The following is a 24503-nucleotide window of genomic DNA, read 5'->3' on the forward strand; positions in this document are numbered from 1 at the left end:
TTCTCACAATTTTCTCCTTCCCTCCCCATATTTTCTCCCTCTGATCTTTCCTTGGAAAAACTTGCAGGTGACATTTTTTTTTTTCTAAAATAGATTTATTATATCACAATATTTGTCATAATTGTACTTTTATATATACGAAAAGCCCATGAAATTAATTGAAAATAGGAGCAGAAGAGATAAAAGTCCACGACAAAATTTGTTAATGAGATTTTTCTCTAAAACCTTTTGAATCTAAGGAAAACGAATTTCTCATTACGCGCGCTGGCGGTTACTCTCTATCATGTATACATTCTCTACAAAGAATCTCCATTCTCTTATAAGTTTCGAGCAACCTGGGAGAGAGTGTGTTCTCATTTACATACTCTCACAGTCTTTCTTTTTCCTTTTTATATTAATAAATAATAACAAAAAAGGAAAGGACGAAAACACCCAAAAAAACCAAAAAAAGAAAATCATCCGCTCACTCATCCTCAAGAATTGCATGTCGCTTATCCTCGTGGCAATGACAGGGAGGGAGAGAGACAAGGGACCTTACCTGCAGAAGCAAACAAGAGGTAAGGACTAAACTTTTTGCAACCTGCTTCTTCATTGAAACTCTGCCTTTTCCTCTTAAAAGCTGAGCATTCTGCCTTAACCATAAAGAATTTCATAAAAGCTGAAAACCACGTAGAGGCTTGAGGCTGAGGGAATTACATGCAAGCTCTTCATTTTTGTAATTCTACTGCAAAGGACTACCTAGAAGAGAAAATTATTATAGAGTTAGTCATCAATGTTGTCTTCTTTTGCACATATATTGGAGATGTATAGAAAAAAGAGGCCTAGGGCAGAGGAAGACTTACCAGTAAGTTACAAATAATTAGAGAAGCCAACTTTGAGGCTCGAGACTGAAGGAATTACCAGTAAACTCTTCACTCCTCTTATTCTATTCCAAAACACTACCTGAAAAAATGAAAAAGTTATTATTAGAGTTAGTCATAACTGCTGTTTCTCCTCTGCAAATGTCTTTTATACCTGGGAGCCATATTAGAGAAGGGGCTTACAGCTGACAAAGACTTAAGGATTAAGGCTGAGGCTGAGGTTGGGGTTAAAACAAAAGAAAGACAAGCAGGTAGGGGCTCTGATTGACGACTTAAAAAAGTTCTTCTCTCCATAGATATAAATTTATAATCTCTTCATAGTACTACAGGTCAAGCAGGTTATCTTACATGATTATTCTCTTCTGGAATGTCTGCATAGAAGGTTGAGGCTATCATCTCAAAATTTTTCTTCTGCTGACAAAAGCATGTAAGTCAGTATAAATAAATTGTAACTGTCACCTACTGTTCTATTAGGTTTCTCTTTTACAATATTTTCACAAAACAACAAGAAGATCGGCATGAATATTTTTGGAAGAGGAATTATTCCCTTTTAATAGATATATTCCACAAATACCAAACCGCACTCTGAAACCCCATTTTCCACAAAGACAGATAAATAACAATAGATACATGGATGCTGAAAGTTCTCGGTTTTTTTTTTTTTTTGCATATAGAAATTGTGAGCATTATAGTTACTCTTGCTAATTTTTCATCAGCAGGAAGAATCACCTAAGTAAGACAAGGAAGAACTTAATATAGAAATGAAACTAGAAAACTTGAAAACTTTTTTTTGGAGCTATTCCTCAATCATATATCTTCGAATTGAATTTACAGAAGCCTATCTAAAAATGATTGTTTAGAATCAGCTTAAATCAATACTCTATTCTCTTCTGCAGAATTTAAAAAAAAAAAAAAACCAAAGGCTTAAAAATTGATTGGCGTCACCAGCAAAAGAGGCTGAAATAATAAGAGAACACATAGTCACGGTAACTGAGATGAAAGATTTACCAGTAAGCTCTTAAGTTCTTTAATTTCATAACCCTTAGGTTTGGCCCAGCGGTTAATATGCACCCAAGTTTGCACCGAGACCCGGGTTTGAATCCCCTTGGAGCCACCGGGGCGCCTTTGACGTAATTATCCACTCCGTGCGCCGCTGGGGTTCACGGAGCCCCGGGAATTAGTCGGGCGAAGCCCGAACACCCCGGGTTAGCAAAAAAAAAATTCTATAATTTCATTACAAAGCACTGCTTGAAGGAAAACGTTGTTGCCCAATGTTATTGTTGCTTTTCTCTGCAAAATCATTTTTAGACACTTGGAGCTGGAGCAGAGGGTTAAGGCTGGAGAGATTCGACAGTAAGTTCTCCAATTCAGTTACAATTTCATCCCCTTCTGTATAGACGAATACGAATGCATATTGCCAACACCAGCAAAGGCAAAATTCCCAAAGGAAAATGAAATGATAAAAGAAGAGACAACAATGGAGCCTTCAGGCTGAGAGAGATTTCATTTAAGAGTAAATTCCTCACTTCCGAAATTTTATTGCATAAAAATATTGTATTTGTTTTTTTAAAAAAAAGTCACAGTGTTGGCTGCTTGACTATTATTTTCTTCTCTGCAGAATTTTTAAAGAAGCTGGAAGTTTTACTACGAAAGCTGACAAGTGGAGAGACTTACCAAGAGATTCTTCTTATTGTGCAGGTGGAAGGGAATTTTTGTGATACTTAGCCTACATGATAGTTTTATTTACTATTCCCAGATGCAGTGAAGCACTTAACCCTTGCGAATCTTTTTGGATTAACAGTGGTATATATAGTTTTTGCATCCATAGAGGGCTTTTAAGCTCTACAGAGAAATGAAAGTTTAAGCTTCGAGATAAACGTTATACTTACTCACAGTCCAGTGAGAAAATTTTTATATTTGTCAGTCAGCTTACCTGATAGTTCATTATTTTTACAGATCATAACAAATGGACTCAAAAACTCAGCACACAGTGAAAAACTGCACTGCACCCAAAGGAGAAATCGGAAGGAAAAACAGGAAAGGAAGGACGCTAATCCAATAACACGAGAAATTAGAAAAACCGCACATGCATTGCATACACAAAATAATCCAGCACAAAATGATAACCTGGAGGCCAGATAAAAAGACAGAGTAAGCAAAGCACCCTATACAAAAAGCAGTAGATGTCGCCTTCTTTGAACATGGCAGAGTCCCCCCCGCCTTTTTTTTTTCTCTCCCCCTGAAAAGGAGAGATACTAGAAGACAACAGAAGACGCAGGCACTTACCATGCTTAACTGGGAAGGGATCTGATGACGTCTTGCATTTCGTGAGACAGAGCGACAGAGGGAGGCATTGAAAAACCAGAAAAAAAAAAAACTTAAGCCACAGGGGAGAGATGGCATAGAGGAAGGAAACGTTAGGGAGATAAATACAAACAAATCTACCAGGAAAGAACATCATCAAAGCTTGCACGCGATTTGCTCCAGGAAGAAGGGGAGAGAGAGAGAGAGAGAGAGAGAGAGAGAGGGAGGGAGTTCAGTTTGTGTGCGCCTTTGCGGGAGTTGTTTAAGGAATTAATAATTGTTATATTAAATTATTAATATAATATTAAAGCCACAGCCTATGCGGGAGTCCACATAGGCTGCATGTCCTGATCGAGTAGTGGAATAATTTATAGGCCCAATTAACTGCTTCAACTTATAGATAGAAAGACTAAAATAAACAGTGGGCCGGGAGGTCATTTTATATAAGGTTAATAACGTCATATCACCTAACGTTTAAAAAAAATTTAGTTCTAACCCAAACTTAATTTTTTATCTGAGATATCCCAACGTTGACGTGTTGGTTTCAAATCTATCCCGACGCTAACTTTTCGTCCAAAATTGACAGAATTGCACACGTGGCATGTTAATTTCACATCTATCCCGACACTTGTTACAAAATTAACGTGCCACGTGTGCAATTCCGTTAATTTTAGACAGAAAGTTAGCGTCGGGATAAATTAGAAATCAACACGTCAACGTTGGGATATCTCAGGTAAAAAATCAAGTTTGGGCTAGAACTAAGAATTCTTTCAAACGTTAGGTTATATGGCGCTATTATCCCTTTTATATATTAGGATAAGAAATATTTTTTTTTTTGCTGAATATACATGTCATTATGATTGATACTATATATTTATTGTATATATTAATAACACGATTCCACCCCGTGCAATCCTGCTAGTATATATATATATATATATGGGGTTATATTATGAAAACAAACAGAAGAGATTTTCTTTTTCCCAAAAAAAAAAAATTGGATATTACCAAGTGGGCCCATCTACCAAACGAATGGAAAACCAGCCGAGGCCCACAACAGAAGTTAAGCAGTCCAGCTCAGAGCTCCGGAAAGGCAGCCCAGAGCGATAAACCGAGTCGACTGACCTTTACCTTATAAGGATCCGACCCGATAGTTATCCGCCTTCTGTCTCGGGAAACGCTCACGCCCTCTCTCTCGGTGAAAAAGCCCAGCCCAGCCCAGTCCACCTTTTTCTTTTTCCTCTTTTTTTTTTTCTTTTATTAAGTAATTATTTATTTTGCCAGGTACTGGCAGCAGAGAGAGGCTTTCCTTTTTTTTTCTTTTCCCTCTTCCGTCTGAAGCTTCACCGTCTGCTCCTTCTGAGCTCTTCAGTGCTCTCTCACCTCTTTCTCTCTCTTCACTGCCCCTCGGCGTTCTTTGATCTGCAACTGCAACAGCAGCTTCTTCCGGCCCCTGCAGCTGCGGAACTGCCGCCCAGCTGAACTGAAAGAGGTTCATTCGATTCCCATCTCTCTGAGTCTGGCCTACTCAGTGAATTGTATTTGATATTTCCGTATCTATGGAGGAGCAGCTGAAGTTCATCTCCTCCATTCCGGAATTTAGACAATCGGATTCCTCATTCTGCACTGCCTTATTCTATGCCTTTTCTTTTTCTTTTTCTTTTTCTTTTTTGGTTGTTGGGGGAAGACGATCATCTGTGATTAATGCGCAGCTTAAGTCCGTTCCCTGGAAATCGTTTCGTTTCAGCTTAGTTTGTCATGAATGGTAGAACGCATTTTTGGCAGGATATATGATAATTGTGGCTGCCTGGGCATCCGTGACAGAGAATGCCAGGAATTGCTTTAGTAGCCCGTGATACCACGTATGTTCTCCTTAAACTCCTCCTCCTCTTCTTCTTCTTCTTCTTTTCCTTCCCATCTTCTTAATCTATATTTTGAGGCTCTAGGATGTAGATATAAATGCTGATCAGAACATTACGGCGGCGACAACTGTAGAGCTTCACTCTGTTATGCTTAGCATCAATTTGCATATTTGATTTCGTTGGGTCATCACTAGTGTACAAAGCAGGACTTGCCCTTCTAATTCTAGGTTTTATTTCAATCATAGTTGTAACTAGACAACCTCGTCTCTCATAGATGTATCTTTTTTATCTTACTGAACTAGGCGGTGTGCAATCATTGAAGGGATTCTGATTTCGATTATTTGGCTGAATTCCTGAATGCTACAGTGGCATATACTATTTATACGCTGACGCTTTTGCTGGGCAAAGGTGATAGCCTTAGAGAAGGGGGCAGCTTACATTGTTTGCCGGAAATTATTTTTCACGTCATAGTAGATTGCATTTGGCATCACATTTGAAGATTGTAGCAGTTGGAGCTTTCTAGACTCTTTCATCTTCCTTGTCATCTTACTTGCATTTTGGTTCCCTCTTTGTTTGTGTATCGTGCTTTGCAGCCTCTTGTTGCTTTTTAATGGAACTTGTTATTTATCATTCAAAAGTTAATAGGTATTTACACTCCTGACTAATAACATCACGTCTTGTCTTTACAGCCATCCGAGAAGCGCGGATGAAATGTGTCGTCAAGAGTCTCATGTGCATTTGTCTGCAGAAGAGGAGCTTGCTGCTGAAGACAGCCTCTCTGTCTATTGCAAACCTGTAGAACTATACAACATTCTTCAGCGCCGTACTTTTAAAAATGTACTTGGATCTAACTGAGCTCTACTAAATAAAATGGTGACCAGAATTGATTTTTACTTATGGCTCATATGACCCTTTAGGTAGACAATCTGTTTTAGAAAATCTTGGTGGTCATTGCCATGAATATATATATATATATTCTATATTTGTGAATGTATGATTGGATTCTATTTGATTTCAAGAGAAAAGCAAAATGAAAGAATAGGCAATCAAATTACTATCGTGATGAATTATGTTCTTTATTTCTTTCTATTGATTTTAATACTTCTTGCTTATGTGCTATGCTTTCTCCTTTGTTTATTTTTCTGAAAACCTTTGATTTTCTTTTGAAGCCATCATTCCTTCAAAGATGTTTGGGCTACAAGATACAGGCAAAACACAAAAGGAGGTGAGACATAATAGGACATTTGGAACCGTAATAATATTCTGCTTATCTATTATTATGGCTGGCTCCTCGTTAGATTTTGGGTTTGATTTGCTACCAGGAGATGCTGATTGTGCCGGTTCTGGTCATGTCTGCAGAATAAGAATGTCAATTGCTCTCTCGGGAACTATGGTTCAAGGCATACAATCGCAGAGTCTGTTTCCTCTGTATGTCTTTTTGGCAAGAGTAGAATCTGACGTTTCCAATGCAGAGGTAGGCATGCAGCTGTCTCATTTTTTTGATTGGTTGCTCGTTTATTCTAGCCTTATAATATCACTTTTCTGATGCAAAGAGGAGGCAGTATATGCAAAAATGTGGTTCTTCTGATGTAGTTTCTTCTACTTTTACCTTGTTAAAGTACTCTGCAGTATATCGCTACAGTCGTGCGTGTCTCTTGACCAGTTTCATGGGAGCTGAGGGTCATCCCAAAAGTCAAGCAACTTTTATTCTCCCAGAAATCAATAAGCTTGAATTGGAGGCCAAATCAGGCTCACTTGCCATCGTTCTACTTTGCCAAGGTACTTCTCATAGATGGAGTGTTATCTGTGCTTAAGATTCTATTCTATTGAATATCTGAATGTACTCTGCTGTTGAAAATTCTTCATGCAGCTGGAACTGAAAGATCTTTCTGTGATTTGGCCAAATCTCAACAGGATCTGATATCTTTCACACGTAAGATAAATTCTTGCGCAGAAATATATATCATACACAAAAGTACTCGATAAAGAATCATTTACAGTAGTGAGGTATTTTTGTAATTATCAGTGTGGTATCAGGGGAAAAATGTGCAGTTTATTAGCAAATTTTATCCTCTCCTTCTGAGGTTGAATATATGCCTTATAATAGTCTAATTAATTTAACAAATTTCATTGCATTAGAATTTTCTGTTATTTCTTCATTTCTTTAGTGACTTATGAATTTAGTACTATACTTCCTGAGAAGCAGTAATTTGAAGGCTATATTCTTTTATGATCCAACTTAAATTTGCTAAATTTTCTTGCTTGCAGGAAATGTGGGAGGATACTGTGCTTTGGGAAGTATTCCGATGGAATCAGTTTATTTATCATGGGAGAAGTCCCGGAATTTGAGTTTAGGACAAAGAGCGGAGGTCACATTTTGTGTTGACATGCGCTCGTGCATAATAAAGGTATTATTTTTGTTCTAAGAGTTCGTGTGGTTTCATAATGCAGAGTCAATGGTTCCGGCCTGTGTATTAGGAAAAGAGCAGATGATAATGTTGGAGTGCATGATTATCTGTTGTCTATTTTGTCATGAAACATTTTTGGGAGAGCTGCGTGTGTGTAATTGACTAGAATTTGTCTCCCAGATTAGTTTAGGATATGACAGACAAATTCTGGTCAACTACATGGATGCAGCACTCCAGGAACTGTTGTTCGTGATCCCTTTTGCCCGTCATACCTGTCCCAACTTTTCCCATACATAGTTGGAGATGTTGATCTCCTTTTGTGAATGATTATGCATACATGAATGTAATTGCAGTATTTGCCTTATTATCTTTGCAGCTAGGTACTTTAACTGAAGATAAACACATTTTTGTTGAAGTTCCAAAAAATTCTGAGGCTCTGGTTTGTTTCTCTTCTCTATGTCTGCTTCATTTCTTATTCACTTATAATGTAATCAATTTGAAGATGTCTTTGATTCAATTATTGGCTTTTGCAGAGCGCACAGCGGCAGATACGGGTCGTTGTTTGTGCTGAAGAGGTTGGAGCTAAGGAAAAATCTCCTTACAGTTCATACATTTGCAATGAAATTACATCCTCCTCATTATCTAATATAATATGGTAAGCTTTGATAGGAAAACTTGTATTTCGGATATAATCGAATTATTTGGATAATATACACCTGTCAATCATGTAGTGCTGATGGGAAAAGAAAACCACACAATGTAACCTGTGCTTCATTTTGACAGAATTTTATTCTCTTATCATTTGCGTTTATCCAATTAATCAACTCTAGCTATTAGTTTCTCAAAAGCTGTTATGGTTTATTAAAGCCGGCTTTCCTGTGGATCTATGTGCTTGCTGCTTCTATGTCTAACTGGTTATTATTTGCTTGCATGTGTTAGTGTTAGGGCTGGAAATGTCATTTTCAACTACAAATACTACAGCAATAAGTTGCAACAAACTGAAGGTATGTTTGTTTCTTCTCACTGGATAGATCATAACAGGTCAAAAATTATTGGAGAAAATGAAAGTCGCTTGCCTAAACATGCAGATTCAACTGTGAAATGCTCTACATGCCTAAACAGCTGTTTCAACAGATGCATGCCTCAAATTGTAGAAATAGTTCCTGTGCATATTGTGATCTTAACTTATTCTGCATCGAGAAGTATACATTACCAAATTAGCAATGTTCTGGCATTGAAATCTAGTTTGCTTTTTTGCTTTTTGTGCTTTAACTCCCAGAATTTTTCATTTCCAGCAGAATGTGGTTAGTTCTCTGTTGCCATGGTAAAACACTTTAGTATATGGCAAAGTGCTAGAGATCCTCAGATGCAATAACTCTGGAAAAGAAGCATATTGCACAGAGTCCTTAACTCTTTTATAATTTTCTAATTGTATAAGACATATGCATGCCTTAGCAATGACGATCTTTTTTGTTTTTCAGTAACCGAAGATTTCACCTGTCCTTTCTGTTTGGTAAAATGCGCAAGCTTCAAGGTATCAAATTTTCCTAATTCCTTAAAACATATATAGACTTGTATATGGAATTATATTATGAACATGTATCATTCACACTTGTTCAACAGGGCCTGAGATATCATTTGTCCTCATCACATGATCTCTTCAATTTTGAGTTTTGGGTTGGTAAACTTCTGAATTCTCTTATCAAATTCCGGAAGAATTTGCTAATCTGGGCAAGTATTGAACTACTGAAATTTACCCAGGTAACTGAAGACTATCAGGCCGTAAATGTATCTGTGCGAGCCGATATGTGGATGTCTGAGGTGACGTCTTTTTTTGTTTTCTTAGAGTCAATCTTTTTCTATCTAAGTCCTGCTAAACTATCAAAAAGGTTATAAATAGAGAGGCTTGTTGGGGGTGGGGCGGTGGGGGACTGACGCTGTAAAAGTAATGTCTCACAGGCGTTCTTGAAATCTTGGATAAACTAAAATAAACAAAACGAAAATGAAATATTAGGCAACTGCATTGTTTTGACAGGAAGATCACTTGTAAATATAATAATATACAAGATCAGTTTAGTGATTGAAGCTGTTCATAATCAGTTAATTTTGCTATTGATATTGTGACAATCTGCTTTCATACTTCCAATATGTGGTGCAGCATATAATAATCAAGTTCATGTAATCATAGTATTGAAGAAACTAATTGGCACACATCTTCTGCTTAGGTTGTTGCAGATTGTATGGATCCGAAGCTCCAAACCGTTTTCTTTTGGTGAGATATCTTTAATTTTCAATTACTTGGACCAATTTTGGCCAAAGAAAAAAAAAATTACTAGGACAAATTTGTTCCTATAGTAATCCTCCGGATTAACTTTTCAGAATATCTGGAATGAAATATTGGACCTGTGTCTCCATGTGCAGCTCAAAGCCTTTAAAACGTAGAAGATCAATAAATCGGATTGCTAAGCATGTTCATCCTCTTTTCTTGGAGTCAGAGTTGCGAACTGGTGTCTGTGATCTTCTGAACAGGGCAGATGGTATGCATTATTTTCATCTTATATCTATTGTAAGATGGATGCTGGCCACTCAGAGTTCATGGAACTGAGCTCATGTCGAAAATAGAATTTGGACCAAGTTTTCTTATTGTGTTTGGATTCGCAACAATTTTCAACTCAACTCAACTCCACTTATCTTCAATTCAACATCACAATCATGACTTTTTTTTATTTTTTAAATATTTTTAACCATTCAATTCAATTTTTAATATTAAATTCTCTCAACTATTCATTACTTTTTCACAATTCAACAACACAATCATTACTTAATCATTATTTTCTCTCAATTATTTATTATTTTTTCACACTTTTTCTCATAATTCAACAATACAATCATTACAAACCAATTAAAATCAAAACTCAACTCAACTCAACTCTCAATCCAAACACTTAAAACTCTGAATATTCTTTTTTTTTTCACAGTGCTCTCTCTGATGGAATTGATTCGGCATTCTAAATCATTTGGACAGAAAATTACTAGGAATTTTTTCTTGAGCTAGAAACTTGCATATTATGAAACAAGAAGTTTTCCCTTCGATACATGAACTTTTTCCCAAGTATCTCTTGTCCAGATAACTCAATATGTTCTCAGATAAATCTGTAGGTGTACAATATGAATTTTACCATGCTGAGCGCTGCTTTTACTTGAACTTCTGGAGTTCATTATTCAACCTTGTCTTTTATGCAGATGCTCATTCTAGCAGAGGTGATAAGGCTCGCATGTCCGGTATGAGCAACTCCTAGTTAAATGCCTGAACGGGTTCAGCCCTCTGAACGTCTCACAGGAGCCTTTTTCTTTTTTTTTTTTGGTTACAGGTGTTGCAAGTGCCACTGGACAATCATATGCTGATACTGAATGTGTTCAATCAGTATTTGCAAATAATCTTGCACCCTCTGCCATGTTGCAATTTGCAAAAACAAGAAAGTTATCTTTCGAGCGCTCTGAGCCAAGAAAGTGTGTTCCCTCTCCTCTTCATGATGTAGAGCTTGATCACATTCAACTCTTAATATAATTACCTGTTATATTGTTTGAACGATGTTCTTTAAAAGAGATAAGTCATGATCCTGGCAGAACCAATCAATAATGTCGAGGAATCTTAATTATATGAGTGCATGAAAAAATTTTATTTATTTGGGCCTATGGGAAATTTTGTTGCCTGAGTTTTAGTTCGTTGAGCTTAACAGTGGGTTTTCGCATTAAAATTGTGTGGTGAATGATATCACTCCACTCCCTTCCTAACCAAAACACTCGTCTTTATTTTTTCAGTCGTCTTCTCCTCCAGAAACGGCAGTTTTTTCACTCCCATAGAGCACAGGTGACCAGATGATCCTGATTATCAATGATTTCCCTTCTCTGCTTCTGTGGGAATGTTGTACTAATACTGTTATATTTGTCCTTTTGTGCTACAAGCCAATGGCGCTGGAGCAAGTTATGTCTGATCGAGACAGTGAGGATGAGGTGGATGATGATGTTGCTGATTTTGAAGATCGCAGAGTATGTTATCACTAGTTTAAGTTCCCCTTTCACATTTTAGCCTTCCACATGGAAATTTTTTATGTTTCATGGATATTCTTGACTTTCATTCCATCTGCTTAATTTGCCTTCCCTTGAATAATTCCATTTTTATTTTTCTTTGTCAAGTCTGGTCATCCCAATGTATTAATTTTGTACTCTATTCCTTCTCGTTGACATAAAGGAGCGAATTTAGTTTTTTTCTTTTTTCAATTTTTAGTTCCATCTTTATGTATTGGTTCCTCCAAATCATCTTCTCGATCTTCCTTTGAGATGACCCGGGCATAATAATTACCTTTTTTTTTTCCCCTGATAGATGCTTGATGACTTTGTGGATGTGACCAAGGACGAGAAGCAAATGATGCATCTGTGGAACTCCTTTGTGAGGAAGCAGAGGTTTTATATGTTTACTTTCTTTTACATTTATTTCTTCTGCTTCATGGTCACTACGTCTTTGCTCTCTCCACATGTTGGAGCTCCTTGTGATTTCTAATTATATTCCTGAAACCCAAGCTAATGGAATGGCATTCTGCACCCAAGAGTGTCAAAGTCTTTTAGTCATGCATACTGGAATTACGAAGTAGTTTCTGAATGCTGCTAACAGCATAATGTATTGCAAAGCTATTGACGTGCTCTATCATCATCTGTGAGTATTTTAGGTGATTAATTGATAACGTGTGGATCTATTGATGCCGCATCTCATTTTCCTCTTAAATATTTCTCATTTCTTTCTGTAATTGTTGCCCGTCTTACTGAGAGCATTATCCTTAATCCTTTTTATCATAAAAAACAGGGTGCTGGCAGATGGTCATATTCCTTGGGCATGTGAAGCCTTTTCAAGATTGCACGGTCACGACCTTGTCAGAGCCCCAGCCCTTTTCTGGTATCTAATTCATATATTTATTGAGCTCCCTGAGAACTTCCTCTTTCACATATTTAACTTGGGGCATATTTAAACTTTGAAAAAAAAAAAAAAAACACTAGAGACGTGACCGGGCAGTCATGGTGTATGCTGTATTAATTTGAAGATTTTATTGGAGTAGTTGGTTAAAAATCCTTTTCTTTGTGGATAATGGCAGGTGTTGGAGATTGTTTATGATAAAACTATGGAATCATGGTCTGCTTGACGCCCGTACCATGAACAACTGTAACATCATCCTTGAACAGTTCCAGAATGAGGGCTCAGATCAAATGAAGAGCTAGAGTTCGACATCGTGATTCCTTTCTCCAAGTCGCAAGACCGACTGGTGATGTTTGGGTCCAAACAAATCCCTTGAAACTGATTTTGGTGATGTGAGGTTTTTGGGGCTTTCCGGGTCACAAAGAAAGCCTATTAGGACTGTACTGTACTGCTGCACTAACCACGGGCTCTTGCTCCTTCAAAGTAAATTGAGGAATCTTATTTATAGAACATGCCTATATACTTGTTGATGCAACTGGTTCCCGTCAATTATAATTGTCCAAAAAAGTCCTATTTGCCTGATATAAAAGTACTTGCTTGACCATCGTATTGGTTCAATGAGAACCACGAAGTTATTTGTACCTATATATATTGCATTCTGCCATAAGAACAAAGAGTTTGAATGTTTATTATGAGTTTTAGCATTGAAAGGTTAAATTTGGTTTGAAAAGAATAAGCAGATTGGACGGGAGAAGTTATTGGCCTCCTTTTGTCGTGCGAGATGCTTTAATTCCTTTACACCAACATGGTAAATCTCACTCAGCGCCTACCAAACAATTTGATTACTCTCAATAGAAATCTGAAGTACAAAATGAGAGACTGCCTCAAATGGTACACATTGCTCTCGATTGGAATTCTTAAAAATGGTATTGTTTGATTTGCATACTGGGAGGCTTCGAGGCCAATAATAAAAGAATTTCAGACTGAATTTCCAAGCCATATATGGACTGGAGAGCACATTTGCTCAAATTAATCTGAGAATAGAATAAGAGTGGCAAACAAAAAATGAACCAATGCCACCACCTGACTCGAACTGTCAGCAGAAAAGCATTAACTAAAGTTGGTAACAGAGGGACAGAAGGCGAGTAGCTGATCACAGGTGGTAAAGGGTGATGATCTCAAAAACTGATTTGGCAAGGGGAAGAGTCAGGACGAGCAGCATCCGCCCTTCTGATTCACAGGCTGCCCCTGCAGCCGCACTGTCGGAGGCTTTGCACCGTTCATCGATGGTTGACTCGCCATTCTGCAGCAACAGAGACAAGAGGCGATTGAGATAGCTCCAACAAGCACGATGGACGAGACAGTAGAGCAAATGAAAATTTTCTTCTTATATAATGAGTGAGAGTCGGGATGGAGTCAGAATACATACCTACTCTTAATGTCAGCCACCATGGCCATAAAAGCAGCCTCTACATTTGTAGCATCTTTAGCACTTGTCTCCATGAATGGGATGCCCATTTCATCTGCAAATTCCTTTACAAACCCCGAGAAGATTCAAACACGAGTGAACACAATCCCTTCGAGTAATCCAGCCGAACAAAAAGTAAGTGCAGGACTTAAGGTTACCTTTCCCGCATCATAAGAAACAGCTCTATTCGCGGTCATGTCACACTTGTTTCCAACAAGAAGCTTGTTGACATTATCACTCGCATATCTGTCGATCTCACTCAACCATTGCTTGACATTAGTGAAGCTCTCTTGGTCAGTGACATCATAAACTATCTGCCACAGTTAAGTTGCCATCATTAGAAGTTCTCTGAGCATAATATAGCAATGCAGATATGGAAAGATCAGGACATTGTAAGTCCTTACAATTATGCCATGAGCCCCACGATAGTAGCTACTTGTAATTGTTCTGAATCGTTCTTGCCCTGCAGTGTCCCACTTCAAAACCCAGAGAGAAGTAGAACAAGAAGAGGAATTCAATAACTATATAACCAGAAATAAGAAGAATAAAAATATGCAGCAGAGATTAGTAATTCAAGATCCAAGCATAGCATTGAAATACAGTGTGCAGATACAAAGTGATGAACATTATTTACATGAATTTTGCATCTTCAGATGTGCCCGTTCTAAGATGATTGTTTAAAGATAAATGCATCTCCCAATTCCAGATAGTAAAGATACTTCTTTGATAGCCAGAATCTGATCAAGTTTCTTTGCCCTTAACAGACCAATTCCTGCATTAAGCTCAGGTAAACTGTAGGGAGAGAGGGGGAAAAACGAGTCTTACAATCTGAAGTTTAATGGTTTTCCCATCTTGCTCCACTGTGCGTATTTTCTACAGATGGAAAAAAAAGAAAAAGACAGAAGAAGATATTATCCATTAAGCTCAAGATTTTTAAATAGATTAACTTACCTGCATGAAGATTCTAAATGAAGATACAAGGTGCTTACAAAGTCGACTCCAATTGTGCTAATGTAACTGTCCAAGTATGAGTCATCCTGAAATAGGACAAAAGTAAAAGCCTCAGTAAACAGCACATACATACAGCTGCATTCCCAAAACTAAGAAACTAATGGCAGCAATCTACACCTCTATTGTCATGGCCTAGACATACTAAGGTTATGATATTGTGTCTCATTCTTAATTTGGATTAAATGACTACAAATGCAGGTAATCTTAATATCTTACGCATTATAGATGAGAAGAAAATCAGCTCAAGGCAGTGGAAACAGTCAAATATAGATGTTCATTGATTACTCCTGACATCCTTTTACGTTTAGTAAATTGTGTAAATGGCGATACGAGAAAGCAAAGTTTTCTACTCGTTAGTGAAGTTAAGTATTATATATGTACCATATAAAGAGCAGAAATTCTAACCAAATTCGGTGAATGCTGTTACTTTCATTTGAAAAAGTGCCACAATGCATGTTGATAAACTGGAAATGAACTAGGAAGGCTAGGAGGACAAAGAAAGACAATCCCATCTGAACCAATTTAGACTTACAGCAAATCTCAAAAGAAGGCATGACTTTCCAACTCCGGAATCGCCAATGAGCAACAGCTTGAACAAATAGTCGCTGCATACATACATAGACACAGAGAGGCTATAGATTACGCAACGATTGGATTGGAAAGCCATAGGTAACGACTTAATTTGGTTGAGAAGCAGCATTTTCTTAGAGAGGGAAGATTTGCATCCGTTGCAGCATCAGCAAAAACAAATTGTCATTCTCAGTCAGGACCCGATGCTCAAAAACAAGGCAAGAGACGTCACTGACATTGAAGCGAACAGCTGAACCTCTCATCATTAAACGGAAAAAAAAGGTACATTTTTTTTCTCGCAAGAGAAATCGGATCGAATAGTTTAGAAATCAGTAAGCAGAAGAGGATTCGTAACGGCCGATAGCTCATGGGAAGAATGCCGCCCGCGCACTAAGAGGAAAGGCAGAGAAGAAATCAAGCTTCATATAAATCGTTGACATTCTAGCTCAATCACAATAATTAATGCTCCTCCGAAGGCAACGAAGAGGCTTACTATTCAGGATTCATGGCGGCGGTGGAACGGTGGAAGGAAGGATCGATCGATCGGAGCGACCGTGACTCGACAGGTCCAGCAGCTCGCGAGAGAGAGAGGAGAATGCGAAGAAGAGAAGGAAGGAAGAGGAAGATGGAAAAGGATGTGGAATCTGAAGAAGAAGAAGAAGAGAGAGAGAGAGAGAGAGAGAGAGAGAGAGAGGGAGGGAGGGGAAAGGACAAGAATTGGCCATCGCCATCGCTATCGGTGGGCTTTTCATGGACAGTGGGCCCACACGCCTTCCCGCCATGGCCTTTTTTGACCCACCAAATCATCGAATCTCAATACAAATTACAAATTACTGTAGAATAAAATACAATTTTTTTTAAAAAAAAAAGAAGTTAGATTTTTTGGTTAAAAAAAGGGGGGATTGGAAGGATTGGCGGTGTGATCAATTATGGGCCCCGCCCCGCCCCGCCCCGCCATCCATCCAAGCCCTTTATCAGTTTGGCCCATTCCCTCCAATATTCATGAATATCCTAATTACAAATGCAATGCAAGCACCGTGGCCCTTTTGAGTCTATCTATCTACCCTGCTCTGGTCTTATCGGCATGCCGGTGGTGACAATCCTAAAGTATGAGGCGATTTTCTTACACGATAATGAAGATTTCTTCGTGAAATCAATGGTTCCAGGAGCAGATTCGATCAGAGGGAAAAAAAAAAAAAGGATCAATCCTCCTCCCTCCACTGTGCAGTACAGGCATATGTATATTCCCATGTTATATTACAATACCGCCTACCCACGAGCTAGCTAGTTGCATGATGAGGATGTGCATAAGCAGTACTCTTTACTAGTCGAAGTCGCATCGTGTCATTTGTCCGATGAATGTATTACTCATTACAGATGGCCCGATTCACGCTTCGTTAAGTTTTGTGGAAGTAAACTATCTCCTATAGGATAACACTAAGTAATATATATATATATATATATATATATATCTTCTTCTTCTTTTTATTCGTGGCAACGTCAACGTGAAAAAGATATACAAATTAAAAATTAATTGCAATTTCTGTGACAGTAATAAGTGTGTGGGTCATTTGTGGAACGAGACTAGATCGAATTAATATGAACTGCGGAACATTTGAGCATGAATGCTTGGCAAGTTTAATATACAAACTTGAATTCAATGCGGAACGTTGAACATTAAGATGATGAATGTGGGACATTACAAGAGGGATGACATTTTTTATTATCAAATTCTCTGGAATTTAAACATATGGAACAATAATCTCATCTAGTTAAATGTAGGCTCACTCGGATTACTCATTGAAGTTTATATTTTACTTCTAGATACAATTATCTATATTAAGAAACTAATGAATAATGTGGTAAAGTTAGCTATCATTTCTGGAAGTTAAAATGAATTGCGTTATTTAAACAGGCATTTACAAAAGAAAGACACCAATATTTTTCTTTTTCTTTTTCTTTTTCTTTTACCTGTAGAAGAAAGACACCGGTATCTTAACGGTGTAAATTCTGGGGTTAAAATTCAACCAAAAAAAAAATAATTGGGGGTTAAATGAGGACTGGCATGGTTCCATGAGCCGCCCGTGAAGTTTGTGATTCCATAGGCACAGGGAGTGTACGATATAAAAATCCAACCATAGATTTATGAATTAGTTACGCACAGCTTACACCAACAAGTAATAATTAATCGGAGATCACATAATATATATAAAGCTCGATCATTCCATCGACTTCCACTCCTAACTACCACTTAATTGTAAGACAGAAGAAAAAACGAGCACCAGTTCTCTAAGAATCGAAATGGAAAACAATCTCTAGCAGTCGCATTAATTTATTCTATCCATCGGAAGATAATATATATATATATATATGTGTGTAACGTAATTGCATTTTTTTTTTCTTGCTAGCATGAATATCATCCACCACATCCATCATATCATATCATATCACGTATTTTTATCAATTCTGTGATTTCCTGGAAACCTTTTGATGACGCTCTGCTGTTCGTTTGGGTGAGTCCCCATCGCCCAACTCGAGGAATGGTAAGAGGCCAGCTTGAGTGCCGTCGATGTCGGTACTGTCAACATCTCCTTCTATCGTCATCCCTTCAATCCTAGCTGCAATTGAATCTCCCTTCCCTCCCACATCAATATCTGTAAAATAAAGAGAAAGAAAAGGAGAGAAGAAATGAATATCCTGGATTCGCAAGTACGTACGTACAGGGTTATTATTTCAGTCCTATACAAGTGGTGCAACAATGTCTTGGACTCCGTACATCTACATATATATTGTCCAATCCATACAAGCATCTCGCACGAATATTAGTCAATATTCCGCACGAACAAACTAGCTAGCTACAGGTTCCGTGCGATACATTGAATTGATGATCTGGCAGTTTTTAGTCGTCAAAAGAGGCTCCAGCCTCATATGGACAGTATATATATATACGTCACACACACACACCATTAGCAGCATCTGGAATGAGGAGGAAGGAGGAGGATGATAAGTATATATACGTACCTGGGTTGGAGAAGAACCAAAGGATGGCAGCACAGAGGAGCAGGACAAATGGGATGACGTGGACGGCGTTTTCAGCAAACTTTGTGCGAGATTTCTCCTTCCTCGCGGGCTCGGGGATGGGGTCGTAGGGAGGATTCTGCTCTCCGCTCTGGTAGGATGCCATTCTCAGGATAGTCGAGGCCATGGGCGGGGGCGCATGCATGTAGTCATCGTCTGGGACTCTGCTCCAGCTTGACGATCGGTACATCTCTCTGTACTCGTGTTTTCTTTAATTTTGTCGCAGGAGATGGATCTTAAGAGGGATATTGCAGTAGATTCAATCGTTCAGGTGGTGGATGCAATGTACTAGCAGTTGATTATTGTAATACTTGGGAAAAGAAAGTTGTAAAAAATTTCCCTTGTGGCTTTTGTATTATACTTGGAGATGGGATTATTAGCTATGGAAGTGGGGGAGGGAGGAAGAGGTCTGCTGATTTCGATGACCACGGCTAGGATTAGGGAGCTCTCTCCAATTATGATTTGACCTTTTCCTTTTCCTTTTTCTTTTTCTTTTTTGCCATATGATTCGATCCAGATTCAGTTGTTAATAAATCACAAAAATAATAATAATGATGATGATGATGATGATAACAATACTAATAGTAATTATAATAGTAATAAGTCCATTCTATTCTATTTCTAAATTAAGAGAGATCAACTCGAAGTTCCAAATATCTAATTTCCATTAGCATATCGAACTATGCAGATGCAGTTTACAAACGAGCTAGGCATGCATTGCCACTCGCACCAGATATTCCAACATTACAATTTATATATATAAATATATTTAGTTAAATAGGTATATTTTACCCAAAGGAAAACGCAAGAGTATGAATGTATATACCTGTCACAGCTGGGCTGCATACATTCCTATAGATCTTCTTTAAGCTCAAAACAGTGAAAAAATGTCGGCGGTGCGAGACTAAAAAGAAAAAAAAACTTCTATTATGTCATCTCTTGGTCAACAGTGGAGCTCAAAAAGGTGGTTGTCTTGTCGTTAATTGATCGTTGGAATTCCATAAATACAGTTATTCGCTATTGATTTTCGAGAATAAGAAAAAGGAAAAAAAAAAGAGTAAATATGAGAGTTAATCATGCAGCAGCGAGTAATGTCTAGAAACACAAAATCCCAATGAATGAATGATATACTTAAATTAGTGCGTTAAACAAACAAATAAAAGAATATGGTCTCAAATGTATACAGTCAGATATTTAGAGAGACAGGCTTGAATTGAACATCGTCCAATATGACACTATTTTCATCATATGCACCAATTCATAAATAAAAAAAAGAAGATAATTATGTCCACCAAACAGACCCAGAGTAAAAAGAAGAACTATATATATAGTATAATTACAATATATTATTTTTCGGTAATCTACAATTACAATATTTGTTTAGTTCATTATATTGCAATGACAAAAAAGAAAATGAAAAAAGGAATATAGTCAATGACCAGATCCGATGATTCCTTGAATCTCGTGATTGGATTCGGCAGCAAAAGGGTTATTAATTATTGTCGGAAACAGAGATTTGCGGCTCTCCTACGTCCGTTTGCGGCGGCTTACGCCAGCCTTTTGGATATATACATTTATATATATATATAATACACATGTATAATTTTTATTAAAAGGAAGTCACGAAGATAGTATAATAAAATAAAAATTATAAGTATCTAATAAAGGTGTATAAATAATCTCACTTGAATATTAAATCTCGAATTTTATTATTCAATAAATGACGACTTGCGCCTTCTTTGATTAATACAGACTTATACTTGTACAGGCACAGGAACTTCCTGTCATGTCCCGGTCCAGCAATCAGTTAAAAAATCACATTCACTTTGGTCAAATAACTAAATCTATGAGACCCACCTCAAATTCGTGGCTACATTAATTAAGTCATCCTTAAATAAATAAATATATATATATATATATCAACATTTTTTTTTTGTTTGGGGGCGCAGTGTGACACATCATTCACTCTCCACTGGCAATCAACATTGAATCTTGTCACAGTCTATTTCTTGGGGTCATCAGAAAAGTATGTATATATGTTTTAAAATCAGTGGTACGTATCGGATTGCGCCACATAGCATATGCTTTTACTGTCGTTATATGGTAGGATTAAAGAAAGTGCCGTAGAAGGAGAGATGCATGCATGATATCCCGTTAGCATTATATATCCTGAACTTTTGAATCTTTCATATAAATTTTTTTTCCTTATTCGAATACATTTTGGTAATCAAAGGGAAGGGAAGAGAAGTGAAAGGGATAATATAGGATAAATATCAAGGAAAGCCCAATAATGTGAGTACTTCTCCTCAATCCATATAATTAAATTGTTATAAATGATAATGATTGCCGCGCATTAGGGTAAGAGAGGAGAATGAAGAAAGTGCGTACCTATAAGTGGATGGATTGTTGGGCCACGACTGGATCCAGTCCTCGAGGGGGTGAGAGTAGTGCTTGAGAAAGACCCTCCAGTATTGGGTCTTGTCCATGCCGTCCTTCATACTTGTACAGTACCTAACTGGCTCATGCACGTCATTTGACATGTACTTCATCTTCTCCTCTGTCGGCAAGTCGAAGAAGTTGGATGCTACCGAGAGAGCTTCCTTCATTATAGGCTCGCGAATCCCATGGTTGATTATCTTTTGAGCAAAATAGAAAGAGCGAATTAACGTGGACGCTTACAAAGATCCCCATGCATTGTATATCGTTGCGTAGTTTTTAAGCGGTGTTATTCGGACGAGGCTTATGACAATGAAGGGAGAGGGGGGGAGTAAATGTAACGTATAGGTTTAGGGTGCAAACCTGGAAGAACCCCATGCGTCGGCAAGCATTTCCAATGTCTTTGATGAGAGCTGCTCGTTACTCTGGACTTCCTCTGAGGGCTGCAAGATCAATGAGAGGCACATTGGGCACCTGACCAAAGGACGATGAGCCCGGGCACTGTTCTGGTGGAACCTGATAGCAGTCTGGCACATACTGCAACTCTCTTTCCTGGGCAAACTCACCAACCCCATATTCAAACGAGCTCTGTTGGGACCGCATACCGACTCGGGATAGCGAAATGTCGATAGAGAACTGATTGTGCAAAGGATGCAATTTATGGTGAGGTATTGTTGAATAGAAATGGAGAGAAGTAGGAGAAGTTGATAATGTCTAGGGTGGAAAGAAGGATGTGCTTATATAGAGGACGGCGAAGGCCATCCATCAACACGCACACAACAGATATGACTGATGAGTCACCACAAGATACACGCATATAGTAACAATGCATGCAACTTTAATTTGTGAGAAGACGAGAACACAACAGAGATATAGATTATTAGATAGATAGTAATCTCTCTCAATTGATAGATAGATATAGGGGCAGAGCCAAGATTTTCGTTTGGAGAGGACAAACTCATATTTTTAGGGTAATATTTTAAAAATTCAAAGTTTAAGAAGATAAAATACTAATTTTACATTAAAAAAATTCATACTTTTTGAGTAAAATTTTAAAAATTCAAAATTTAGGGGAGTAATTGCCCCCATTGTCAATACATTGGCTCCGCCCCTAGATAGATAGATAGAAGTCTCTCTCTCTCTCTATTAAGACGATGCTAACTTAGGGAAGCTCCTTCTCTGTATTCAGACCAGTGTGCTTTCGTTGGAGACAACATAGATATTATATTCATTTGATTGATTCTATACAGTGACTAATGGGAATTGACCAAAACAAAAAACCACTTTTTGGGAGCTATTGAATGAAAAAGAGCAACAGGGCGGGGCCTACCTTCTTTGTACTGAGACCAAATTGCTCTCAAAGCAAACACATGAATATAATAATGTGAGTATCTAATGTGCATCTACATGCGCCGCAAAAAGAATAGAAGAATAGAGATGACTGATGGACTTCCATGGCAAACAAAAACCAACTTTTCAGGGACTGGGAGCAATAAACATAATATACTAGATCACGAGTTATATTGTAATTGACAAATTATATTCAAATAAATGTATTATTTGTTTGCATTCAATATAGAAATTCCAAACGCACTGTAAATATCTCTCTCACTGGAAGTACAAGTATTTTACGGTCAGTGTTAGGCCAAAGTCGAGCGAGAGTTAGTCTCATTTCAATAAGGACATCTCGAGGTTGAATAAAAAAGAATTATTATATAATATGTATGTATATACACACAAACAAACAAAATTGGACAGGCAACCACCTAGGCCCGGGTGAATGTGGACCATACGTTTATATGAGGTAAGGGCGAGGATGGTGTCCAAGTGAGTACAGAACATAAACCAGTGGAGTTGGGTTGGTATTCAAATCAGGTTTTGTTTGTATTTTGACAATAATTTTATTGCTATATTTTTCTCTAAATTTAATAATATAATTATCATTGTATTGTCTTTTTCTGTTATTTAATAACATTTTTCATTTATTTTTTAATCACTTTTATAATTACTTTTAATAATAAATTTCACATTTACTTTTTAAAATCAATTTTTTAATAATAATTTTTTCATATACTTTCGCATTTATATATATTTATATATATATATATATATCATCTCACACTTCAATATATTTATCAACATTTATAATCATAGTATAAAATTAAATTAAATTAGATCACTTATTCAACTCTAAAATGTAAAGGTAGGCTAATCCGTGTACTATTCCGTATATACTATTTATTTTATTATTAGCAGCAGTTATTACGGCCCGCCAACCGTCAAGGGCGGGCCCCACTATTTTTTGGCTTTTCTATTTTTTTTGGTGGGAGGTGGTTTTCCGATCGGACTGAGTTGAATTGAATTTGGTCTTATGGACATGTATAGAAACAGAAAAGAAAACCCAAACCACTTATCACTCACTCACTCACTCTCTCTCTCTCTCTCTCTCTCTCTCTCTCTCTCTCTCTCTCTCTCTCTCTCTGTCTAGTCGAAACGTGTCCAGTTCTCCTGCCCTTTCCTTGTTGTTCTCCTCAAAACTAAACAACGGCGACGCCGACATTCGTTTCACCGGCAGCGTTTTCTGGCTGGCAAGTACGTACTCTTGTTTTCCTTCTTCCCTTCACAAATACAATTTACGAAGGTTGATATCATCAAATGAGATCAAATTAGATGACACTAAATTAATGTCCTGGGTCACTTATAAGATTGTGTGCTTTATGGCTCGTCCAATATGGGAATGTAAGCGTCTAAAATTCACGTGATGCATAATGAATTCATTCTTCCATTTTCTTCTCCTTTTTGGGTGAAATATGCTGTCGAAGTTCGCAATCTTCATTTCCTAATTAGCTTCATCTCTGATCGAGAATTAGGTATTAATTGTGACATCTTCAAGCTAAAAAGTGCAATTTTGTCGTGGTGCCTCATTTTCCTTAGTGATACCACGAGATATCTTCATGTCGGCTCGCCTAGTTGACAGTCTGATCCCAACGAATTCAAACTCCTCCATGACAGATAATGTCCTCCATATATAAAGCGCAATTTGTAGATTGCACTGCCCCAAACATTGGTGATTTGCTAGCATAGTATAGTATGGGGACTATTTCCTAACTTTCCAGACCTATCCATCCCTATTAGTGCATACATACATATGATCTTAACATTCTTCAGATAGGGATAATAATCATATGCCTAATTATTGATTAAAAATAAAAATCACGTGCCTAATTGCTGGAAACATGGGCTTTGTTGTACAAATATATGCATGTAGACTGTAGAGGAAGAAGCGTCATTGCTTAGGTGAGCTATAGATGGGCTTCATAATTGGACCTCGGCCCAATTTGAGAAGAGTGAAGACCATCCAGATATAACCAAACAAAAACCCAAGAGGTGTGTGTGTGTATATATATATATATACACGGGGAAAAAATCATTTTCAGTCCTCAATCTTTCACTGCTTTTTTACTTTCCCCCTAAGTCTTTGCTTTTGTTCAACTTCATCCTTAAACTTACTCTTTTTTTCACTTCAGTCCTACCTTG

General features: G+C 37.5%; 3 protein-coding genes and 1 long non-coding RNA gene across 7 annotated transcripts; 1 reads left to right on the top strand and 3 right to left on the bottom strand.

The window, feature by feature from the left end:
- Window positions 1–235: 235 nt before the first annotated feature.
- LOC116202999 lies at window positions 236–3388 on the bottom strand. 2 transcript variants are annotated; one of them, XR_004156190.1, is made up of 6 exons: window positions 3306–3388; window positions 1869–3167; window positions 1209–1271; window positions 843–942; window positions 697–738; window positions 236–538 (listed from the first exon to the last, which is right to left on the bottom strand). It is a non-coding gene; the product is annotated as an uncharacterized LOC116202999 (long non-coding RNA). The 2 variants fall into 2 exon arrangements; XR_004156189.1 differs by lacking the exon at window positions 3306–3388 and having other exon boundaries at window positions 1869–3241.
- A 1071-nt stretch (window positions 3389–4459) lies between these two features.
- Window positions 4460–13092, top strand: LOC116204813 (polycomb group protein EMBRYONIC FLOWER 2). Of its 3 annotated transcripts, XM_031537127.1 has the most exons (23): window positions 4460–4656; window positions 4950–5026; window positions 5716–5863; window positions 6196–6251; window positions 6386–6500; window positions 6646–6805; window positions 6897–6959; window positions 7295–7434; window positions 7811–7873; window positions 7968–8089; window positions 8374–8438; window positions 8916–8968; window positions 9058–9111; window positions 9196–9255; window positions 9660–9706; window positions 9856–9971; window positions 10678–10716; window positions 10806–10944; window positions 11257–11305; window positions 11401–11484; window positions 11819–11898; window positions 12296–12385; window positions 12582–13027. In XM_031537127.1, exons 2-23 carry the CDS (start codon window positions 4992–4994, stop codon window positions 12703–12705), a joined length of 1902 nt encoding a protein of 633 aa, XP_031392987.1. In that variant the 5' UTR covers window positions 4460–4656; window positions 4950–4991; the 3' UTR covers window positions 12706–13027. The 3 variants fall into 3 exon arrangements, with proteins under 3 accessions (XP_031392987.1, XP_031392988.1, XP_031392989.1); XM_031537128.1 differs by lacking the exon at window positions 9058–9111 and having other exon boundaries at window positions 12582–13092; XM_031537129.1 differs by lacking the exon at window positions 4950–5026.
- A 188-nt stretch (window positions 13093–13280) lies between these two features.
- Window positions 13281–16118, bottom strand: LOC116204815 (ras-related protein RABD2a-like). The gene is made up of 8 exons (XM_031537130.1): window positions 15946–16118; window positions 15415–15487; window positions 14861–14908; window positions 14697–14744; window positions 14276–14347; window positions 14030–14185; window positions 13833–13936; window positions 13281–13706 (listed from the first exon to the last, which is right to left on the bottom strand). The coding sequence occupies exons 1-8, from the start codon at window positions 15957–15959 to the stop codon at window positions 13610–13612; spliced, it is 612 nt and encodes a 203-aa protein (XP_031392990.1). The 5' UTR covers window positions 15960–16118; the 3' UTR covers window positions 13281–13609.
- Window positions 16119–17630: 1512 nt separating this feature from the next.
- On the bottom strand, window positions 17631–18940 carry LOC116205717. The gene is made up of 2 exons (XM_031538365.1): window positions 18474–18940; window positions 17631–18106 (listed from the first exon to the last, which is right to left on the bottom strand). Exons 1-2 carry the CDS (start codon window positions 18718–18720, stop codon window positions 17913–17915), a joined length of 441 nt encoding a protein of 146 aa, XP_031394225.1. The 5' UTR covers window positions 18721–18940; the 3' UTR covers window positions 17631–17912.
- Between the last annotated feature and the right edge of the window lie 5563 nt (window positions 18941–24503).

This window comes from Punica granatum, chromosome 4, assembly GCF_007655135.1.
Source record: "Punica granatum isolate Tunisia-2019 chromosome 4, ASM765513v2, whole genome shotgun sequence".
NCBI classification, from domain to species: domain Eukaryota; kingdom Viridiplantae; phylum Streptophyta; class Magnoliopsida; order Myrtales; family Lythraceae; genus Punica; species Punica granatum.